This window comes from Chlamydotis macqueenii, chromosome 2, assembly GCF_036417535.1.
Source record: "Chlamydotis macqueenii isolate bChlMac1 chromosome 2, bChlMac1.mat, whole genome shotgun sequence".
Classification (NCBI taxonomy): Eukaryota; Metazoa; Chordata; class Aves; order Otidiformes; family Otididae; genus Chlamydotis; species Chlamydotis macqueenii.
In genome coordinates this window covers 155,201,514-155,224,302 of record NC_141557.1, presented here as the reverse complement: position 1 = coordinate 155,224,302, position 22,789 = coordinate 155,201,514, and the positions used below count along the sequence as shown (strand labels likewise).

Below are 22,789 nucleotides of genomic sequence, written 5' to 3'. Positions count from 1 at the left end.
AGTAGGAGAGATATTTGTGATGTGAAGCCAACTCATTTAATGGATTGGAGATTAACTGGGTTCAGTAGAAGTAATCCCAGAATGTCTCTTCATTTACACAGCGTTTCACAACATTTAAATATAATGTGAAGAATTGTTTAAGCATCCCGTTAGATCAAGTAAGAGGGAAAACTGCTTGCAAAACAAAAGAAACTTCAACTATGCCATTTTACTGCTAAATGGACTTTGCCTGTCTATGACATTTTGACAGAGCCTACTGACTCACCTAAAGCAGTACCAAAAATAAATTCTCTTAGTCAGGTTTATAGAGGACATTGGTAAAATCTGAAGGATACATAAGGTTCATCATTGCTGTAATATGTTCATTTACTATGACAAGGGCAAAAACTGAATTGCATCAAGTAGAAGTATAGCCAGGCTATAAAAGAATGATTTTCTAAGCTGATGTCTTCCCACTCCCAGAGAGTGGAGGAGATAACATTCTGCCTAATGTTTTACTTAACTCACCAGGTACAACAGTCTGCTGTGTGACTTTTTATTGCCTTTGGACTAAGCAAAAAAAATGATTGTAATTCTGCTGGTATCTATGTCAACAGTGTTGTACAACGGTAAGTGGCAATGTATTTTTATGATTGTTTGACAGTTATGCCTAAATACTATTTTAAGTATGTCCATTTGGAAATAATCTTTTAGAAGCACGCCTTCTGTCCCCTCAAACCTAGTTGTTCAACATCCAAATGCTGAACTGGGTTTATCTATGCAGTACTTATAAAACATATTTTTCTCAGAACTTTTAGTGAAGCAAGAAACATTTAGCAGGCTTAAAAATATAGCCAAAAAATTGCTACTTCCATTCTGCTAGCATTGGTCATTAATTAAGTCCTTTAGCCTCCAAAAAAAAAGTTACAAGTTACATATAAAGAGATTCTACTCATTAAATAATTGTGTATTGTCTAAATTCTTCAAACCATTCAGTGCATCCTGAAATATAACTCATGTTCAGCTAAAGCTCCTCCTTCAAATTTTACTATGAATAGGTTTTATTTCTTCATATAATTCTTTAGATTTTATTGTCACGGGTGAATCAGCTTCCTCTGATTCAGGGCATCTAAGAGTGACAGGGATGGGCAAAGATTTCAAATCTCTGCAGCCCCTGCACTGTGTAGGAATGTCTTAAGAGTAGCAGTGTGCAGATAAAGAGAAGGACTCTTAGAAGGTGTAACATCATTTCTGGTTGCTCTATGGGGTTATTTCTAAAGGGAAAAGTGAAATCAGCCCTTTGGCACAGACAAAACTCTGTACTGACCTACTTCAACTTCAGCAGTTGCCTCTCTTCTAAGGGGCTGGGGGCATTAGCAGTCAGTAAAGAAACAGCTCTAACACAAAGCACAAGGGCTAAAATACATTGATGACGCTGAACCTCCTACTATACAAATAGAAATCAGTAAGAATATAGCATTTCCCACTGCAGGGATAGAGAATGCTAAAATACCTGCACTGTTTATTAATAAAAAATAAAGGAATATTTAGTCCCCGGATGTAAAGTGGACTATGTACATTGACAATATCTAGTGCACTCTGGAATATCTGGGCATTCAGAAATTTTTCTGATGTAACGTTTGAAAGATTTTCCCCCCAAACCTCAAAAGATTGCACCACTGTTTTTAGATTTTCTTCCCCCGGCAAAGAACAATCTGAGTACAAAGATTTAAAATGCTATCATTTTCAGGTTTGGAGAGGAATATTGATTTGGATTTATGTTGAATCTATTCTGCTGATCTCTGCTTTGAGACTGAAGCAAACACCTGTGCACGAACTACCATCTTTGTGAGGAGCTAACGTGATTTACCTTGAACAAATCAAACAGGTTCGGTTTACTGTGCCCTACCTTCTCCTGGCACAATCAAGGTTGCTGCTCCCCAAGGATCATGACTGCATCCATGCCCTATATTATGTCATTTTAATTAGCCACAATTGCAAAAAAACCCAACTGAAGGTGCACTGATGTTTCTTAATGGGCTTTTTTTTCAAAAAAGCCTTGTCAGAGTAGCCACATCACAGATAGTGTCCAGAAACATTTTTACATGTATCTTAATATTGAAAGAAATTCCATGGATAAGGTATACAATTGGAAAGCCCAAGAGTTGAAGTATCATACAAGTCTCCTCAGGACACGTGTCAAGTAATTTAGCAAGTTTTAGAGAAAGGTGGGAGAAGTTGACCTTCCTGAGGTCTTCTGAGGTTTAAAGGATTGATTTTTGTAGTGTGATCTTTCACTGGCTGTAGAGGGCCAACAAGGGCCCAAGATGAAGGGCCAACAGCCTGAAAAGACAGGATAGCAAAGGAAGACAAAAGAATAATTCATGCAGGAAATATTTTGTCTTTGTTCCTCCTCTCACAATTAAAAAAAAAAAATTAAGCAATCTTGTTAGCAAACATTAGTTCATTGATCTTGACTTAGTGACAATTAGAAATATCATTCTTTGTAATGAAAGGGTTAGAAGAGTCAAAGGTTTACCAAGCTGCCGACCCTATGGTAGAGATTCTTCTCCAAGGGAGCTTCAAACGTGTTAATTGGGTGTGTGCAAATTAAGCTTGCTGAGAAGAATTAAGTGCACGTGAAAGATGCTGGAGCAATCAAAACTTCCAGCAGTTCTGTAATGTGGCTTTATTAATTCTCTCCTCTGACTCATTTCAACTCAATGAGATCTTCATGTTCTCCAGAATTTTGCTGAAAGGACCAAATGGTCAGTGGCTATTCATCAACAGACACGGTGATATGCATCAAAAGCTGGCTGTAGGTGCACTTGATAGAACATGGCTCGGGGGAAGGCTGTTTGTCCTTGCAGAGGAAATACAGGCTTTAAGCCAGAAAATAAAGGGCAATTTTTCTTTAGGAAGCACATGTACAAATACATAGCATTCAATGGAATTTATTTTGCAAGGCACGCTACTATTTCTCTTGAATCTGAATTCCTCATGGCCATCAAGCTTTCAACAGACCTGTTCCAGTTCTGTGAAAAGGCCAGCCTTTATCAGGACACCTCTTCTGTTTTGTAGAAAGAAGTTCATTCCACTTGGACCTGCTAAGGACACTTCTGATGGATTGCTTTTCATCTAAAAGCTTTTTGTTGTGATCAAGTATTTCAGGAAAAGAATAATGTAAAAGGAAGCACCTATTCCTACCTCCCTCAACCCCATATCCGTATTGTGCCACTAAACTTAATAAATTAATTACTGGAGGCATATGACTGCTACCACAAACATCTTGTTCACTCCACCAAAGTTGTAGACATCCTCAGAAGGCCATTATATATGATCTTTAAAAAGTCCTATTTTTCCTAATCCTTTGCTAAACATAGAGCTAAGCCTTATATCTAAAAAACCCACTACTCTGTTTTACTCTCTTACACCTGTATTTATTGCAGGAAAATGCAACAGATAAGCAAGAGAACTGTCAGCTCTTTCCCAAAATCTTTTGTAGAGAAAATGGACAGTTTTCCTAATACCAGTTATTCTGAGACATTAAGCTATGACATTAATGTAACACAACTTTTTTTTTCTTCAGTTTTAAATCCTTGAGCCAATAAAGACCCTTGACTTATTATTATTTTTTTTTAAAGTCAAGTTTAAATAAATCCAAAGTTACGCATTCTGTCCTAAAATTATGCAGAAGATAAGAACAAGGAAAAAAAAATGAGAAGGCAGAGAATACGTATTATATTTCACACTAATTCAGCACATGGCAAACAGAAAAAAAAAAAAGTGTGGAAAATACACCACAGCATCTTCAAAAGGAAAAAGATAAAATTAACTTAAGAAAGAAATGGAGATAGGAAGAGAGGCAATAAGACAATAGGCAATAAGGACTCAAAAAAATCAAACCTTTTGACTTCTAACAAGTGAAGAGCACACCATTACAGAGCAGAAACATTTGGGACACTGAAAGTAGTTGGGCAACTAAACAATTTTATACAACTCTACTGATTTATCCCAGCAAGTGCTGCTGTTCAGAAGAGCACAGGAATACAGGGGTTAGCACATCCTCACTAGCAACACCTCAGTTTAAGCTGAAGTCGATGTGAGTTACCAGTACGCTTCTGGGCTTTCCTGAGTGCGGATGGAGGTAAGCCAGTGTTCCATGGCTTTGATAAATCAGCTTGCTAGTGTAGGAAGGCATTCAAAGTGCCTGCAGTGTACGTGTCATAATGAAGTATATGTTGTCGGTTTGTTGGATTTTTTTTAATTTTAAAATCTTTTTCTTCTCAAATTTGTTTGCTGAGGTAGGTGCCCAAGAGTTGGAGCCACCAGCATTCCTGCCAGAGCTTCTTAACACACCTGAAAGAATCTTGAGTAAGAATGGTTTAAGCTTTGCTTTCTACAACATTGCATGGCAGTGGGGAACCACTCGTACTCCAGAAGCGTTGCAGAGAAGTTAGCAAATAGCCAGTAATTCTTATGTCAAAATCGTTTAACAACTGAAGCAAGACCAGGGGCAGTCTGGGGACAGTTCTTGTGATTGACTTCTATAGAAATAAGTGTGGTTTGTTTATTTTTTCATTTAGACAATGCAACTTTATTCAATGGAGTCTTTCAAAATGTGGAAAGTGTTGCATTATTCTTTGGTAAGTATGTGTTCCAGTTATACTTAAGCACTGAATAAAAACCCTGTTGAGTTTGCTTTTATATATACAGAAAAGGAACAGGGATTTTTGAGGCTGTATATTTCACCAAAGGCTACTATAATACTAAATACTGCTGAGTGTCAAGCGTTGCTCAATGTCCCTGTGTTACTGCCTGTCCTGGTTCTGGCTAGGATAGAGTTAATTTTCACCTGAGCTGGGAGAGGAACTGGAGCTGGTGGCACCTGTGGCTGGGAGACACAGCTGGGATAGTTTATTCATTAGCCAACAGCTTGGATAAGTTTACCCAAATTAGCCAAAGGGCTATTCCATCCCATGGGACATCTTGCTTGGTATATAAAGTAGGGATGATGCTGAGGAGTGGTTTTGGCTACTTTGGAGGGAGTTAGGGGTTGGGATTCACCATGACATATTGTACAGTAAATTACATGCTTAAGCATATTCTATTATTGTTTTTGTTATCTGTCTCCATTTTCTTTTCCTATGTGATTCTGTTAAACTGTTTTTATCCCACCCCATTAATTTTGCCTTTCTTTCTTTCCTGATTCTCCTCCCCATCCCACCGAGGCTGTGGTGAGAGGGGGAGTGAGCAACTGATTGCACGGCATTGTAGCTGTTGAGTGGGACTAAACCACAGCACTGCCTCATTTAGGCTCTGTGTTCATGTGAATGTCACCTGTGTGTGACCCACACCTGGCTCACCTCCATGTACCACGCATTTTTATGGCTGTTCTCTTTCCAGACTGCCTGGGCTCTCACTTCACCTGGTTGCAGTCCATCTTCACTAACTTCCCTGCCCTGCTGAACTTCGTGAACAAAATGAAGTGTGTTACTGGCTTTTGTCCCAGGGATTTTGAAGACTATGGTTGCTCTTGCCGGTTTGAGATGGAAGGGCTCCCTGTGGATGAAGCTGATGAGTAAGTCTTATCCATGAGATGTCCTCTTCTGCCCTGACTGGCTTTCAGTGCCCTCATGCTCTGATGACCTGAAGCATAACACTTGTCTAAATGATTTAAGTATAGTTGTAAAAAATTAGAAGGTTTATTCAGAGGGTAAGTCAGACCCACACCCTCTGGCTCTGTTTAATCTGGTCATCATTCACTAGCAACCTAAATATCTGATATGACCTACAAACTCTGGCTTATCATCCCTGTGCGGTGTTAGTCCTACCTGCTGGTGAGCACTATTTTTTTGCTGGGCCAACGTCCTGTACCAGTTGCCTTACAACATGGTTTGGAAACAGATGAAGTTGAGGTAGTCATGATCTACATCATCCACTTGCTGTTTTTTTTTTTCTCATGCCTTGGAGTCTCTCTTTATTTCCCCATGCTTTGATGTGGAGAAATACTACAGATAAAAGCAGAGCCCCCCACACCTGTATATAATTCTACCAACGCAACTCTGGTGGCACAGCTGGTTTAAACTGGTTGCAAAGAGTGTCCACGAATGCAATAGAGTAAGTAATCACCATACCCATCTCCTTGACACATGTTACCCAGAGGTCTCTAAATTCTGAACAGATCTTTGCAAACAAAACCCCATTCATTTCTTTGTACTGGGGAATTCTATCTCACACTTAAATTGGTGCCAAGAACTGGAGGGCTTGTTCATCAGGTGAGCAGAAGTCCATTAATCTTACCAAACTGTTGGCGTTGGGAGCTGTAATACACCAGCAATGCAAGCTCATAGTGGACGATAATGAAAATGGCATCTGAGGGAGATTTAAGCACCAACAGAATCAGGTTACAGCTGAGTATGATTTCAAGCGGCAGTTAGGAGGTTAAGTAGATCTTGCTCTGAATATCTGTGTACATGCAGAGGTTGTGAGGCACTGGAGCATCCAGGCCCAGAGAAGAACAACATAGCTCAATGGCTCTTCCCAGTACCATGCACCAGGAACAAAACCATCCAAACTTCACTCTGTGCCTTGGAGGGGTGCTGCCCCAGACCAGGCTGTAATCTCAGGCTGGGACAATCAAATTGTTGTTCACTTATGCCAGCAGGAGGTGTGAAAAGAAATTCAAAGGGAATCAAGATCCATCCACGTCTAAATAGAAAAAAGGTTTTTCGAATAATGCAATGTATTAATTCCTTGAGTGCAGACAGCGATGGCTCAGAAAGGGCTAAGGCTTATAGCTGGATGGAAATTAATCCATCCACTTTCAAGTGTGGAATGGCTGGGAAAATGAAGATCTAACCCTGCTACTGGAAAAAAGCCATGGGACTTCTTATGACAGATTTCCTGAACAATCGTGATGATAAGCTGAAACGGGAGCTCGAGTCAGTTCAATGGATTGATACCCAAAGAGCTGAGCACCTGGGCTTTTGCTTCACTGGGCTTCATTTTAATACAGAAACAGTGGAACCATCTATCAGCAGTTTTGTCCTGAGAAACATCCACAGAGTCACTTTGTGTTTACAAATTGGTTAGCAGTCCTGTGGCGAGGTTTCCGTAGCAGCACGGCGACCCCGCTGCAGTTTGCAGTAAATGGAGATGGGTTATTGTTTTGCCACCGACACCGATACGCCCTTGGTTCAAGAGAGCCTCCAAACAGGTGCCCGCTATGTGTCTTTCTCAGACACCGTTCCCACAGTGTTGCAATTTTTTCACTAACTTTATTTCTTAGAAACTACTTCTGCAAACCTCAGTTTTTCACCACCATTTCTGTTCCATAAAATAGGGCTGAACACCTCACTGCGGGTTCTTAAGGCACTGGAAAATGTTTGTACCCATAAGCCCAACCTTTTCCCATTTCCCAGAGCAGCTAATTGTCATATCTAAATTAGGAGCCTAGTCAACCTCCATAGTCCATGGGGAAAGAGAAGCATGCTCAGAGGACAATCTGTGTCTCACAATCCCCTGCTCACAAAGGGAAGGCAAGTACATTTTCTGATGAAGTGTTGATGTAATTGTAATGCTCTAAAACAAGAACTGCAGGGAGTTTGTGTTAGACTAATTAGGCAGTTAGAGGAGGTTTCAGGTGCTGACACCTCACTAGACCTCAGGCAGAGACAGGAGAGGGTCTTGAGGCATTTCATCAGGTGTATGTTTAAAACCCTATTCCTGATGGAGCTTGCAAACTTCAGCCTCACCTCTGAAACAAGGCACAGCAGCGTTTGTGGTGCGGAGGAGCCATCAGGGCCTCTCTGCTGAATGGTATTTGTTCAATAAATTCCTGAGGTCTCCTAGACCAGGTTACAGCAGGGAGCAAAAACACTGACAGACAGAAGAGATACTGGAGTGCAAGAAATGGGGCTTTGAAACTTCATCAGCTGGGATGATGCTATCCATGAGCTCTGATCCACTGGCCAAACCCAATGACTGATGTTTCACCAAGTCAAACGTCCAATCACGGTTAGGACTTGTACCGCTTCCCCCACTGTGAACCTATATTAAATATTGTAATGATTATTTATTAATATAGTAAGTGATATTAAATGCTTCCTAAATACAGGAAGTGAGTGAGTGTGCAGCCTAGAAGGGAGCCTGCAAGGGGCAGGCATTTGCTCCCTGCTCTGATCAGCGCGGGAGAGCTGCTCTTCACTGGTGAATTGAGGGCACGTGCGGGGCTGTGGGTGACGTGTAATAACACATTCACTCTGTCCTTAACGAAAATACGGCATAAGCTTAATTACAGTTAATTCCTTACATTGTGATTGCAAGTTAACCCTTCCTGGCAGCAGAGGCTAATTTTGAGTGTTAGCGTTGCCTTCGCACTCAGCGTGGTCGATGGCAATTCAATAACAGACCCATGCTCTGAGTCCATTTATCTGAAACGAGGATATTGCAACCTAACAGGAAGCCCCTACTTAATTTATGTAGCAATCTTACATGGGGAGAATGATGACTGAGTGTTTTACTGGTGTTTCATGTATAGCTGATGTCAGTGCACACAGATGTTGCTGTGATAAAGAAGTAGATGGCTTGCCTGTTCAAAAACAGCTGAAGAGAATATTGATGGAAAGCTTGTTGTTTAAGTTTAGTTTTCATGGCCTTTCACAGCTAAAGTGGCCATGCAGGCATTTGGGGTTTGCATCACAGCAGGGGTGTAGGAAAACGCAAGGTTTCTAACTGCTTTTGTTGTGAGGTGGTAGGAGAAAGCTGCTTCACTCCATTGTGAGAAAATATTCCATGTCCCCTTCCCACGGCTAAACGGTGCATTTAAATTCCGATTGATGCACAGAAGAGAAAGCACAAGAAACGGAGCATAACACTGCACTTATTTATGTAGTCTCAACAAGACACAGGGATTTGCAAGGTGTTGCAGAGGTATTAACACTGTGAGCGCCAGGTTCTGTGTAGTTCTCTAAATCCGCAGTGAGAAATGTTGTGGCAGGGCTGGAGCTGAGATCTCTAGAGCTGAGCTGTAGAGGCTCAGGTGCGGCAGGAGGAGAGAAACGTAAGGGTGGTCTCCCACAGCATGCAGACGTGCTCCTGCCACTGAGTTTTGCATCCAGCTGTCCTTATCCCACCAGACTGGATCAGGGAAAAGCAGCGCTCAGCCTTTCTTGTGTCTAGGGACCACACTGAGGACCTCTTTTTCTCTTTTGGTATTTTTTGCATTCTTGTGTAAGAGTGACAGGAAAGCATTGCAGTCTGATCTTGAACTGAAACTAAATTGTGTGAATTTTGTGTTATTTCACTTTTTAAGTTGCTGTTTCCAGCACCGCAAATGCTATGAGGAAGCAATGGAGATGGAGTGCACATGGGATCCATCAAAGATTTCTACAGATGCCAGCTGCTCTACTGAAAACCTGACCTGTGGTAAGACTAACCTACTGCAACAGCAGAATACTGGGGCCTCACCGTGACTGAGAAGTTCTTTCTGGTCTATCTACCAAAAGTAATATATAAATTAAGCAGAAACTATCTCCACATGTGGATTTTTAAGAGCTTAAGTGTTCTGCTCAGGGTGAATGGAAATAGGAATACACAGAGCTATCAAAGCCCAGCTAGGTAGGAAAACTGAAGTCCAATAACTAGAAACTTGCCAGAGCTCCTCTAATAGGCAGCCTCTTGCAGAAGTTTCCCTGGCTTTGCAGGACCACTAAGCACTGCTTGAGATACCTCCACACATCAGAAACACAGCTGATGTTGGGGAAAGACCTGAAAAATGTTTCCTTCCAAAACTGATATTTATATACTTTGAGGGATCAAATTCTTTGTTCACAGGGTCATATACACTCCTCAGATACAAGAGGATCACCAACGAGGGCAGAGACCGTGCCGTTATCATAGGAGCTACTCCATGCAGTACTAATACAGTCCCGGCAAGTGTGGAGTGGGGCTCTTTAACGCCTGATCAATTTTAGTACAATTTCTCAGCAAGTGTTCACTCTCAGAAAAGACTCTGTGCTAGAACATGATTTGAGGATACCAGCAGAGAGCAGAATCCCCAAACCAATACCCTTACAGATTGTTTAAACAACAATATCTGATCCGTTTTACTTTTCTTGCTTCAAATTAAAACCATTTTTGCAATCTATAATGGTCCAAGCATATTTAAACATGACTAGTGCTTTTTTAGTTCTTTCCATACTTAATAATCAGGAAACATTTTGTTCAAACTAAAAAAAAAAAAACGAAAAAAAAAAAACAATAGTCCCCATCAGAAATGTGAAACAAGTGTGACAGCTCAGAAAAAAAAAAAGGTAATTTTTTTTTTTTGAAACCCTGAAAGATAGAATGTTTGAAGTGGGGAAAATAGTGTTTCCTGGGAAACTTTCGTATCTTTTATAAGGAGAAAAACACATCTTACATTAAAGGTTTAGCTTGTGGGCTATGACTTCTTGAAGTTAGGAGGAATATTTTAATGAAGTCTGTGAAATGTCAGGCTCTGTATGAGCTGGATTAAGTTTTCCATGGAAAAGCTAGAGACAGCAAAGTACTCTGCAGAATGAACCAGCACAGGCAAGAAGCCTGTCGCCAGGCTACACTGCATGACGTTTCAAAACCAAATTGTGTTGGACCATGAAGCTTGACTGTGTTTAATGTGAATAAGCAGTCAGATTTGCTATAATGAACATAGACACAAACCTTACAGGCAGGAAAAAGCAGGAGGCAGCAAAGATATTTCAATAGATCCTTGTTTGGATTTTTATTTTATTTCCAGAGTCTGCGGACCCTTGTGAACAGTTCCTCTGCAACTGCGACAAAGATGCCATTGAATGCTTTGTGAATGCACATATTAACTCCTCCTTGAATGGGCTGGATGTCTCCTTCTGTCCATCTCTGGTTACAGGTAACATTAAGAATCTGATCGACTGCTGCCTTCTGCCAGTTTCTCTGCTAGCGTCAAATTTGACCCAGGAGTAGCTGGGTGCTTTCCTGCGCTGAATTTGAGAGCCTGTCCTATTCTCCATTTCACATGTCCTTTCCATTTACTGCTACTCAAGTGACCACCAAGAGAGAAGATGAAGGTGGACTAATTGCCATTCTGGAGCAACTCCAGAGAGGTTACAGAGCTGGTGAGGGGCCCAGAGCACACAATGAAAGAGGAGGCAGCTGAGGAGGAGAGATCTTTTTGCTCTTCTCAGAATCTAGTGGGGTGTGTAGAGAAGATGGAGCCAGAATCTTCCTGGAGGTGCACCAGGACAGCACATGAGGGAAAGAGACACAATGGCAACAGGGAAATTCCAGTTAGAGATGAATATTTTTTTTTTTTTTTCAGGAGGCTCCTGCCAACCCTGTGAGGCTTTTGCCAACCTGAATGAATGGGTGATACCTGGGGTGATTAGTGACTGAGGCCATCAGCAGGAATGCCAAACTGAAAATAGTGCTAGCTCAAATCTGCCCTTAAATCATGCGAAAAATAGCTGGAAAGGCAAAAATAGACCCACTCTGCTCTTTTACTTCCTTTCCATCTTGGAAGGAAAAAATCCTCTCTAAAGATGAGGAGGGTATTTTTTTCCATTGTCCTACGCTGATCTGTGCTCTGCAGCTGAAATTACAGCCTTGTAAGACTGAATACCTGTCCTGTGGGAACAGGGCTGGATTAAAAACTTAACTTATATAGATTTCAACCAGAGTATGGCAGGGGGAGGACCTCTGAACTCCTAAGCTGAGACAGACCTGAAAAAGCAACGCAAATTTTTCTAATCCTTTGGCTCATATTCACACACCCCAGTGCCAAGGACAGATATACACATCTATATCACTCTCTGGGTGCATGCATCCCCTCATGAATAGGTCAAGAGAGAAGAAAATGACACAGAAAAGTTTGCATCAAAGCCAGAAAATTGTTTTATGTAAGCTGGTAATCCTTTACTAGGATCAGATGGCTCTGCTGTAAAGTGTGGCAGTTCCAACACATCACAAATAAAGAGGAAATTGTTAGGTGCTAACAGGAAAACCATGCTGGCTCTACCACTGCTGATAAAATAGATTCAACTTTAGCTCACTGAATGCCTCCACTAATTGTAGGCTCCTGATTATATTTCTTAATGGAAAAAGAAATCCTTTGAATGAAACATTTTTATTTAGTGTTCACTCATGTTATTATCTTTCTGTGTAGCTGTTCTGTCCAGTTCAGGCTTTGAAAAAAAAAAATAATCCTATCTGACAAATTTCTAGGAAAAGGACTTTGGTAGCTTCTTTATATCAGAGAAAAACGTGAATGCAATCGGGATGCATTTGCCTAAGCCTTTGCTTTAAAATGAATAAATTAAATGAACTCCTGATTTGATGTACTGTTCAGATTAAACAGTGACAAACTCCCTTCTCACACTTTAGTCTATGACAGAGCTTTCTACTTTTCAGAAACAACCAGCAAGACAGAAATGACAACACTTCACGTGGAGGGTATGCTCTGATCTCTGTAGTTCTTTGACTGGAGTATATTAAATCAAAATACATTTATCCTCAGAAAAATAAGATGAGTATTTTGGAAGCTATGAGAAGCAGGACAATTTTCTGAGAAGCAAAGACAAGTTTTAGCAAAATCTCAAAACATGAAAGGAAAAGAAAAAACCCATCACTATTTTTGTAACAAGCTTTTACACAAGTGCGCTGGGAAATTTCAGTCCAATGACTCCTTTTTCTGAGAAGGAATTCAGAAGAGAACCCTGAATCTCATTTAGAAATAATTTAAAAATATTTTCAGATGGACCCTTTTCTATTTGCACGTATATTTAAGAGTGTCCTTCAAGAAGGTTCCTAGCCAAGTGCCGGGATTTAAACATTTAAGTTTTCTGTTTAAATGTTTAATTTTTATCTTCATACCTTCACTATAGGCCATGTATTTAAGTACCTGCTGAAATGGGATTGCTAGCCAATTTATCTTGTTTACATCAAAATGCTTTGTGACAGAGACTGAGGGACACTTTTTTATTACACTGTGTGGTGCAGAGTAGAATTCAGTATCAGCAGTGAATAAACATTAAGGCAGGATTTTAATACTGTTATTATAATTATCAATAATTAGGTTTGCATTTGCTATATTTATATCATATAATAACTGTACAATAAGTTCCATTCTGATGACTCTGATCCTGTTATGCTAAGATCCTGTCTAATAAGCATCTGAAGGCATGATGCTCTGGAGTAAGCACGCTTTTATTTTTGCAGAGCTCCTTCCTCGCGGGACCGACAAAACACAGGCTGCAACGGCATCCGTGGAAGAAGGTTTGCAACTTAAAGTGAAAGAAGTGCTGGTTTCAGCTCACAAAAGCTGAAAGAATAAAATACAGGAATAAGCTATTTTCTTTCGTTCTGCCCATAAATCTGACGGATTTAAAAGTAGACATAATGGTTCAGTGATTGAATTCAAGACTGAATGAGAAGGTGTCGTTTTTCAATTTGTGCATACAATGTGTTTAACCACTGTTTACAGTAAGTTTCCCAAGGGCTGAGAACAAGCACTCGACAAAATCTGTTTTCATCCAAACAAACTCTTTTTTTGCCATGGGAACACAGGTTGCAGCAGGTGAGCAGAGATGTGCTGTGTGGGTGCCAACCACTGGACCCACAGCCAACTGCGTATTTGCTGCCTTTAAAGAGACATTCAACTATACAAGCTCAAGCAGAGGTACGAGGAGAAGGACTGTGAAGAGGAAAGGGACCTGGGGGTGTTGGTTGATGCTCAGCTGAACATGAGCCGACAGTGTGCCCAGGTGGCCAAGAGGGCCAACGGCATCCTGGCCTGCATTAGAAATAGTGTGGCCAGCAGGAGCAGGGAGGTAATCATCCCCCTGTATTCGGCACTGGTGAGGCCGCACCTCGAGTATTGTGTTCAGTTTTGGGCCCCTCACTACAAGAAAGACATTGAAGCCCTGGAACGTGTCCAGAGAAGGGCAACAAAGCTGGTGAGGGGTCTGGAGCACAAGTCTTATGAGGAGCGGCTGAGAGAGTTGGGATTGTTTAGTCTGGAGAAGAGGAGGCTCAGGGGAGACCTCATTGCACTCTATAGCTTCCTGAAGGCAGGTTGTGATGAACAGGGGTTTGGCCTCTTCTTCCAGGCAACAAGCAGGACCCGAGGAAATGGCCACAAGTTGTACCAGAGGAGGTTTAGATTGGACTTGAGGAAAAACTTTTTCTCTCAAAGAGTGGTAAGGCACTGGAACGGCCTGCCCAGGGAGGTGGTGGAGTCTCCGTCCCTGGCAGTGTTCAAGAGGCGGCTTGATGAGAAGCTACAGGATATGGTTTAGTAGCTGTGGCAGCAATGGTAGTGGGAAGACGGTTGGACTAGATGATCTTATAGGTCCCATCCAACCATGTGGTTCTATGATTCTATGATTCTATGATTCTAAGTTGAGCAGGGTTTGTTGCAAATGAGCCAGCAGTTTGGTGGTTTACTGACTTGCAATGTAGAGATCCAGGTTGAAGTTCCTGTCACTCTGGTGCCTCCTGGGTGAGTTCCTAAACCATGAGAACAAGTGGGTCTTCTAAAAATCTTAATTTTTCTCTGTTACAAGCAATAGCTATCTTATTCAGGAATGGATGCTTGCAAAATCTCATTGCTGTGGTATGAGAAAACTATTCTCATCCTACCTGCACAGTATGCACTCTGGCACAAGAGGCTGTGGGGAGAAGTCATCCAAAGCCCTGAGTGGCTCTGGGAGGGCACACCTAGTGAGGGCCAAGTCACACAGCAGTGAAATACAGGAGGACATCAGCGTTAGACCATCTACCGTTTGATTTAGCTGATGCACTCTTGTAATGTGGCGCCACCACAAGCAAAGCCACACTGCCACGTACAGAGACTCCGTACCTGCCACGCACACGAGTGACGTGCACTGGATGGGTGTGACCGAGCCACTGCTCAACTCCGGAGTTATTTGTGGGAGTGGGGAAAGGTGGAAGTTGCACTTTTTCAGAACTTAAGAACCTGGTTTCAGTCTGCAGTGTGCTCTTCTGTGTTTCTCAAAGCAAGTCATTGCCATAAGTGTGAATCTGGAATAATGCAAAAACATATGGAACTAATTTTTTCTTCTTTTGTTTATTTTTAAGAAACAATGTTTTGAACTTTAGGAGTATTTTTTATTTTTAAAAAAGTGCCACATACATAGGGGCACTTATTGGAAAAGGCTTTATGCTGAGTGTAAGTGCTGACTGTCCCTTCATACCTCCCCTGTATGAACAAGGTGAGATTTTTAACAGATATTTCTTGTTCTCACCTAACAACAGCTCCAGTCTTTGTTCATGATTTTCTAGCTTCTTCTGGGACACTTGGTAATAGAAATCTGAGAACTCCTGAAGGAGTAAGTGCACCTGTATTTGCACATCTGTAGCAATCTTCTACTTCCCATAAAAATGATCACTCATGCTCTCTGAAGAGGCATAGCTCATCATAAGGCTCAAAATATTGCCAAGAGATAAAAACCTGCATTAGGAACTTCAGAAAGCTGAAAATGTATCACAGATAACACATCCAGTCAGACTTTGAAGGAACTATTTGGAGAACCACTTACCATTTAACTAGCTGTCTCCCCATTTAAGCCCAGAGGAGCTTCACCATTGACAACTGTGGGAACTGTATTAAGCCAAAGCCAAGTACGACTCAGAAACTCATTCAAAGGCAAAGACATTCTTCCTCACATCACAACATCCTAACAACCGAGAAAAAGATGCAGAGATTTTTTTTTTTTTAATAGCATATGTTTATAATTTAACAAAATGTAGCTGATGGTAAATGAAAATGAGTTTATCAGGTAAAGAAATAAATTAGAGGTGAGGGAAGTATTTGGACTTGTAGCTGCCCGTCTGCACTTGACTTTCAATGCAGGTGAACATGAGGTGTTCAGGAGGAATGCGGCATCCTTCTGTGCACAACGCTAACATTTTAGACCTGATTCTCTTGAGTGTATTTGTCTGTCAAATGGATTTAATACTGAATTTGCCGCTTCAGTTATACTTATGCTCCTTCTTTGTTAGTGTAAAGCACATCATTATTTGAACATAGCAATGAGATTAAGTTATCAGTATCACTTTGTCTACAACAATCAATGCACTGCAGAGAAAAATGGGCAAATCTCTATTCATGAAATGCCTGGGTTTGCCTGCTTTGCTGAAAAAGCTCTTCTCAGCAGCATGATGTCTCATAAGATTCTGTGCTGGCAATTTGTTTACTGAGCTTACATTTTCTGTTTTTGACAGTGATTTCTTTTGAGCCTAGTGAGATGGTCCTGGGGACTTCCAAAGCTGGAGGTAAGAGTCTGATGATACTTTTGTTGATGAATCAGTCACTCCTGGCTCCAGGTGAAAACAGGCACTGTTTTATGAAGCTCCATGGTACACAGGCAAAAATCAGCAGCTCGGGATTTCTGGATTATAGCCCTAGTTCTTCTGCTGACTTGCACACCCCTGAACAAACCATTTTGTTTCTCCTAATTACTTTCTTTATAAAACAAGGATAATAGTGATGTTCGGTTAAGATTTATGATGTTTTTAGTAAAAGTCACTCCAGAAATGCACTGCAGAAATACAGCAGGTAGGCCACCACCACCATGCCTCTGCTTTTTGTACAGTTACCACAAGAGATCACAGAAGCACAGCTCCTGCTCCCCCCGTCGCCTCGATAAAAGGTCAGTGACTCTCAGCTCTCCTTTGCCTTTGGCTGACACAGCAATATTTCATCTGAAAGCACCACAGTTAAAAATCCATGCATGGCATTGACAGGGCTGCCAGAGAATCAAATTTAGATCAGGGTCAGATAGCAGATACACAAACAATAAAAGCAGACGGAGAAGTATTAGCTGTTTGTTGCCTCCAGCCACTCATTTGCACTCCCCATGCAAGTATTTGTGAAAAACCTCTTCACATAAAGTTTTCCAATATAATGGCTGATCCTTTAAATTACATTCATAGCATCTACTGCCAGAAGGGTTCATTTTGATTTTGTCTTCTCCTTTATTATACAGAATTTCACAGATCTCTTTCCCAGTCTAAAACCTACTTCAGCTTTTGCAGTTGTTTTTGCTTTGAGCTACAGCTAGAAGTGGAGCACCTTGGTAGACTTGGAAGTTTTCAGTGGCCTCTTTTTTTTTGTAGAAAGAATCAGTCAGGCAGACCGAAATGCACCAGAAAAATGTCAAGAAACTCTGAATACAGAGAGTAGAAAGCAATCATTTCTTAACTCTGATTACACTGTCTGGGCAGTAGCCATGTCTCCCACCCCAATACAGAAATACCGCATTCCTACAGTAAACACTGCTCAAATGTTAACTTGAACGTATCAGAAAACCTGTGTTGTGTTGCAGGTCTCCATGGCTCCCGGAAGATTATTTGTAGTATCTATTTTAGCTAAGTGCAGAATTTCCCAAACTGCAGTTTTATTTTCTGCATCTAGCAGGAATCGCTTTCATTTCAACACATCACTGTCAAACAAAGTGGCATAAGATGTGCACCTCGCTGAGCTATTAAATCAAACGTGTTGCTATGGATTGCTTTCTGCAATCTTTCATGGGCTTCCTTGTCTTCTTAGCAATACTTTCATTTCTTTTATCTATTCTCTTATCCTATGACAGGTTACTTTCAACACATACTAAAGACAGAACTTCAGAGGGGCAAATTTAATGAATTTGAGTTTAATCCAATTAATAAGTTCAGCCAAGAAATTTAAAAGGAAAGGCTTTAAAAATGTGGAAACACATGTTCACTAGTATTTTCAAAGTATTTTGTTTGTGAAATGTCACATTCTTCACACTGAGATTTAGAAAAAAATGAAACCATTTGATTTCAATTTGATAGTAGTATTTTCATTTACAAGTTAGCTTCTATAAAAAGTGAAAGTCAAAAAGAAAGAAAAAAATGTTACGTAAACCCCCAATTAAACAAAATATTCCTGGTCAACAATAAAACTTCAGAAAATCTAAAAATAATTACCAATTTAACTTTTAGGATAAAGAATCTCCTTAAAATAATGTTTCTGTTCATCCTCAACTCATTTTCTCCTTGTGGTTACAATGAAGCAAATCCTTCAGTTGCCCAGCTCTGCATCAGTCAAACAATTTTCTTCCTTACCTAATGTTGCTATCAGTTTAGGTACCCTCATATGAACAGTCACTTTTTTTTTTTTTAGCCATTTAATCAGAAAATGACATCTCACTTGCACTTTATCTCTCAGAAAGGCTGACTAATCAGTAACCCATATGATTTTCAGCAACTGGCAGAACTCTTTTCCTCAGTATGCAACATATAGAATTAAAAAAAAAAAAAAATCAGTAGTCATACTGGTCCTGTTTAACCAGTATCTTGTTTTCTGAAAGGCAAGAAATGTGAAGAATAGCCAGTGTACTCTTTGCTTTTCCAGTCTTCATTTTGACTTTTTTTTTTAATTCTCTATGACCGTCAATTCACATGAGTTCTGCCTGAGGATATTACACTGACCTGCTATCTAAATGAAAATCTTGCTGTTTATTGCTCCATGTCTTCTGCTTTCCTCTTTCTGCTTATTCAGAAGAGGAAGGATTTATGGAAGCCGTGGTCCCAGTGAAAGATATAACCACCTCCCCAGCCTCCTTCCCAGGAGATACCAACACAACACAAGTCAAAATTGTCCCCACTGAGAAGATTCCTGCAGGTGTATCTGCAAGGACAAAGGAAAAAGGCAAGTAAAAACTGAATTACACCTGTTCTAACTTAATGCGCTCCCCTATTCCTGTCCACAGCTATCTGAGGATTCAGCATTTCTCATAGATAATGTAGAAAAACACTGTTTTCTCCCTAAATCTGGATAGATTACATAGAATACAGGGTGCATGACACTAACTGCACTGGAAAGGGCAGTTCACTGTCAAACACTGACCAGGAAAGCTTAACCAACCATTAATGAACGGTCTTCCAACTATGAATGAAACGTTAGAGGACTGCCAGTTGATTATGTTTCAGAATATGCACTTTCAAGACACACTGCTGAAAGAAGAGTTTATTTTACCTTTCCAAGTCTAATCTATGCATATGTCATCTCCAGAGACAAGCCCTGCAAGGGGTGGCCAGAGCACAGCTTCCTCTGGAATAGCTCTGGAACTGGTGCTGTCTGACACTGGGCCCCAAGAACCTGCAGGAAAAGGTAATTAAGGAGGTTTTTTTCCCAGTTGTATCTAATGAAATATTCAGCTACCTCTCTATTAAAAGGTAGGTGTATATTACATATAAAGATTATAGTTATTCTAAACCAGTTAGACAAGCACGTATGTATTGGTATTTTATAAGAACAGGAGATGAAGTCGTCTGCCAAAGCTTCCAACAGTTTAACCTCTTCCAGCAATGTGCTACCATTCACACTTACAAAAACTACTTATGATTAGGTTATAAGTACATTTTTTTTATACAGTAAAAGATCTAAAATGAGCTCAGTGGATGTTTCCCCTTGCTTTTGTTTTTAGGTAGTAATTTAAATGCTTCTTTGAGTTACTTTATTTTACAAGCACCCGAAGCAATAAAAGGAACTTCTGCTCCTCCCTCTGAACTCTTGCCAAAGTCTTGCTGGAGTTGGCCTTTTTCTCACAATTTCTGATTCTATTTGAACTCCTGCCCAGAGTTCACGGAGATCCCAAGACATTTCAGACCTGCCACTTCTGTAAACCCACACTCACGGACTGTGACACCCATCTTTTTGTTCGGCTTCCCAATGGAGAGAAGTGGTCCCAGAGCTGGAACAGAGCAGACATGAAGAAGCAACCCAGCCTTCCATAAAATTGGAAAATTTGATAGAATATATCAGCTTTTAGAGTGTGCACATAAGTGCATGAAGCTGGGTTTTGTTCTTCCTGAGTGGGTGAAGCCACAGAGGCATTAGGGTTGGGACATGGACCCTGGCAACACAGCAATGATCATGATAGATGGCTCCTGTCACAGCTCTAATTGAATTGCAATTAGAAAGTATGAATGTGATAATCCAAGGTGGTAATATCAGGAAACAATTCTCTTTGAAGTGCAAATCCACAATCTTTCCTTGGGGAAAGCAACACTACTACTGATTGCTCTGTGATGGTAGCCATGGCAAGCATACCATGTAAATCTTAGTCCCAGCACATCTTTAATGTTAGGTAGAAGGTATTTCAAGTGAAAAAAAAAAGTTATTGTTTCCTCCAGCACAGTATAGTCATTGCCCAGCTCTCACTGTGCAAGAACGAGAGGTTAGGACTCCATTTTCTGAATTAGCCAAGAGAGAAGCTACTGTATACTCAGCTAGGATGAATATTCTAGATGAAAAAATTTAACTATGAAGGATGACAAAGGGTTGCAAAGTACGCTTATTGCAATCCAAATTGACTTGTAATTTACATCTTCATAGGGATCTCTCTTCCCCTTAAATATTTCCCCTTCATTTCTGCTCTCTTGCTCAGTAGTACTCTAAGAGCTATAGTTCATGGACTGTAGCAATCATTTAGAAATAGTAAAATGTTTTATTTAAAAGTTTCTTAGAGCTCTGCAAATACTTCTGTCATCACAACAGGGCTCCCAACCAGTGAAAACATGGTGTGTCAGACAATGTTATTTGCTTTATAGTATGTGAGCGATTAACCTTTCTGCAAGAGAGAGGAAATGGAAGAGCGAAGAGGCAGCTGCCCCAGCTAGGAGAAATGCTGTTCTGTTTAACTGAGCGATGCCCAGAGGAATTTGAGTCTTATGGTTGCTACTGTGGCCAAGAAGGAAGAGGTTATCCTACTGATGCACTGGACAGGTGCGGGCTCTTCTATAACCTGCTGTTAACTGTGGGTATTATCGGGGTGCCTATGGACCAAGAAAGATCAGTATGCCTTTTCTTAGCCTTGCATAGCTATGTATCAGTAGTCAGGCCACATTTGGGAAAAAAAAAAATTCACTTAAATACATGAAACATTAAATACCCAAATGTCACTAAGAAATATTCTATCATTGCATCAATGTTTTGGAGAGGACTTCGGAGAGGACAACAGGTTGCCCAGAGAGGTGGTGCCCCATCCCTGGAAACATTCAAGGCCAGGTTGGATGAGGCTCTGAGCAACCTGATCTGGTTGGAGATGTCCCTGCTCCTTGCAGGGGGGCTGGACTAGATGACCTTTAAAGGTCCCTTCCAAACTATTCTATGATTCTATGACTTACTAACTCAAAATAAGAAAGAAGAATGATGGGAAGTAGGTAGAGCAGAAGGATGAGTATATCAAGAGATGAAGATCAAGTTTCCCAGGCAAAGAAGTGGTTTGGAAAGTGATTTATGACAATCACAGTAAAGAAATCTCCTTTAAGAGTGTTGCATTTACAACTAAAAATGTCTCCCTGTGTGGAAGTTCATGAGAGTTGGGGCCACATCAGGTTTAAGTACAGCACTTAGTATACCGCACACACAATTTTCCTGCACTTGCACACAGATCAGACTGCCTACGCATGACCAAGTAGCCTAGATGAAGGCTAGTCAAGGCTCTGGCTATCATGATGCAGTTTTCAGATTTTCAGTCAACAATATTTGAACACTTGAAGATACTTCTCACAGAGAATTAGATCACAGTTACAATCGTAATTTTATGTCTCAAGATAAAAACAAAACTCTAAAAAACTACAGCACTGTTAAACATATGATACCAAAAGAATTAGGAAGGCAGTAGTGAAAGTAGAAACAGGTACAGAAGAGTAGGAACAATTTTGGGTGGTTTTCTTCTTTTTATAGAAAGTCTTTTTCCATATGAAAACGAAAATTTCTCAGTTTGAACAGACATTGAAAATAAAGAGATAAAAATAATTGTGAGTACTCTCTGATGCAAGAAGAATTTAAATTTTTATTTACATCTACTGTTTATTTTAGGTGCTGCTTCTCTCATCACTGTTGTATGGAACAAGTTAAGAAACTTGGATGTCATGCAGAAAGGAGTTCAAGATCTGAAGTTGTATGTTTTGATCATAAGCCAAAATGTAAGACTGAGTTAGAGGAAATTTCTCATGTCCTGATGACAGTGTATCAAAGCATTACAGACTGAATGGCACCACGCCTGTGAGCTGCTAAAGCAGAGTATGGAAACAGAAAAAATTGGCTTACAAAACATTAGCAGTGCTTACTATAAACCTGAGCTTTTTTCCTAGCTGAGATAAAAGTTATTACACCACTGTGGATGACGTTACGAGGTCAGGCTGAGAAAATGACACTGATATTTTATGACTGGAGACAGAAGTCAGTAGGTGTTATCTTTACATTTACAATTTCAACTAAAGCCATTTGGATCCTCAGCTGCCCAGCACCTTGGTGTCAGGCTTATATTTAGATGATTAAAGGTGAATTTGGAGATTAAAATTCAGGGTAGATTTGGAAATGCTATTTTCAAAAGCTTATCTACTCATGGCAAATTACACATTTACTAATTGTTACTGCTTTCAAATATTAATTGTGAAACTTTCTTTGAAGGTATTGGTTGGAGCATGTGTGAAAAACTACTATGTGCTTGTGATAAGACAGCAGCTGAGTGCATGGCTTCTGCCTTCTTCAATGAAAGCCTGAAGTTTCCACACAGGCAAGAGTGCCAAGAGGAGAAAGTCTTGTGTCAAAGCGACCCTTATGAACGGCCTTCAACTGGCACAGACGTAGGCACCGGGACTTCCAGCTCCGAGGAGAGCAGTGAGGAGGAAGGTCCACTGTGGAGCGTATTGAGAAGAGTAAAGAGAGAGACACATCGTCCCGTTGGAAACTCCAGAACTATGCGACATGAAGGCAGATAACCAACCACCACCATGCGCT

The 22,789-nt window shown here is 40.6% G+C and overlaps 1 protein-coding gene across 1 annotated transcript; it reads left to right on the top strand.

Annotated features, from left to right (window-relative positions):
• The first annotated feature begins 562 nt into the window (after positions 1–562).
• Positions 563–22,770, top strand: OC90 (otoconin 90). The gene is made up of 14 exons (XM_086742620.1): positions 563–608; positions 4,288–4,353; positions 4,566–4,625; positions 5,386–5,560; positions 9,296–9,408; positions 10,757–10,885; positions 12,403–12,444; positions 13,210–13,266; positions 16,237–16,287; positions 18,542–18,688; positions 19,052–19,150; positions 20,593–20,767; positions 21,866–21,972; positions 22,460–22,770. The coding sequence occupies exons 1-14, from the start codon at positions 563–565 to the stop codon at positions 22,768–22,770; spliced, it is 1,578 nt and encodes a 525-aa protein (XP_086598746.1).
• Positions 22,771–22,789: the final 19 nt, after the last annotated feature.

What these genes read in the sequence shown, in the direction of transcription:
- OC90 (XM_086742620.1), top strand. Translation starts at nt 563, where the DNA reads ATGATTGTAATTCTGCTGGTATCTATGTCAACAGTGTTGTACAACG. An exon ending in GTCAACAGTGTTGTACAACG is followed by an intron (nt 609 to 4,287) that starts GTAAGTGGCAAT and finishes TTGCTGAGGTAG; the next exon opens with GTGCCCAAGAGTTGGAGCCA. An exon ending in GACAACACTTCACGTGGAGG is followed by an intron (nt 12,445 to 13,209) that starts GTATGCTCTGAT and finishes TTATTTTTGCAG; the next exon opens with AGCTCCTTCCTCGCGGGACC.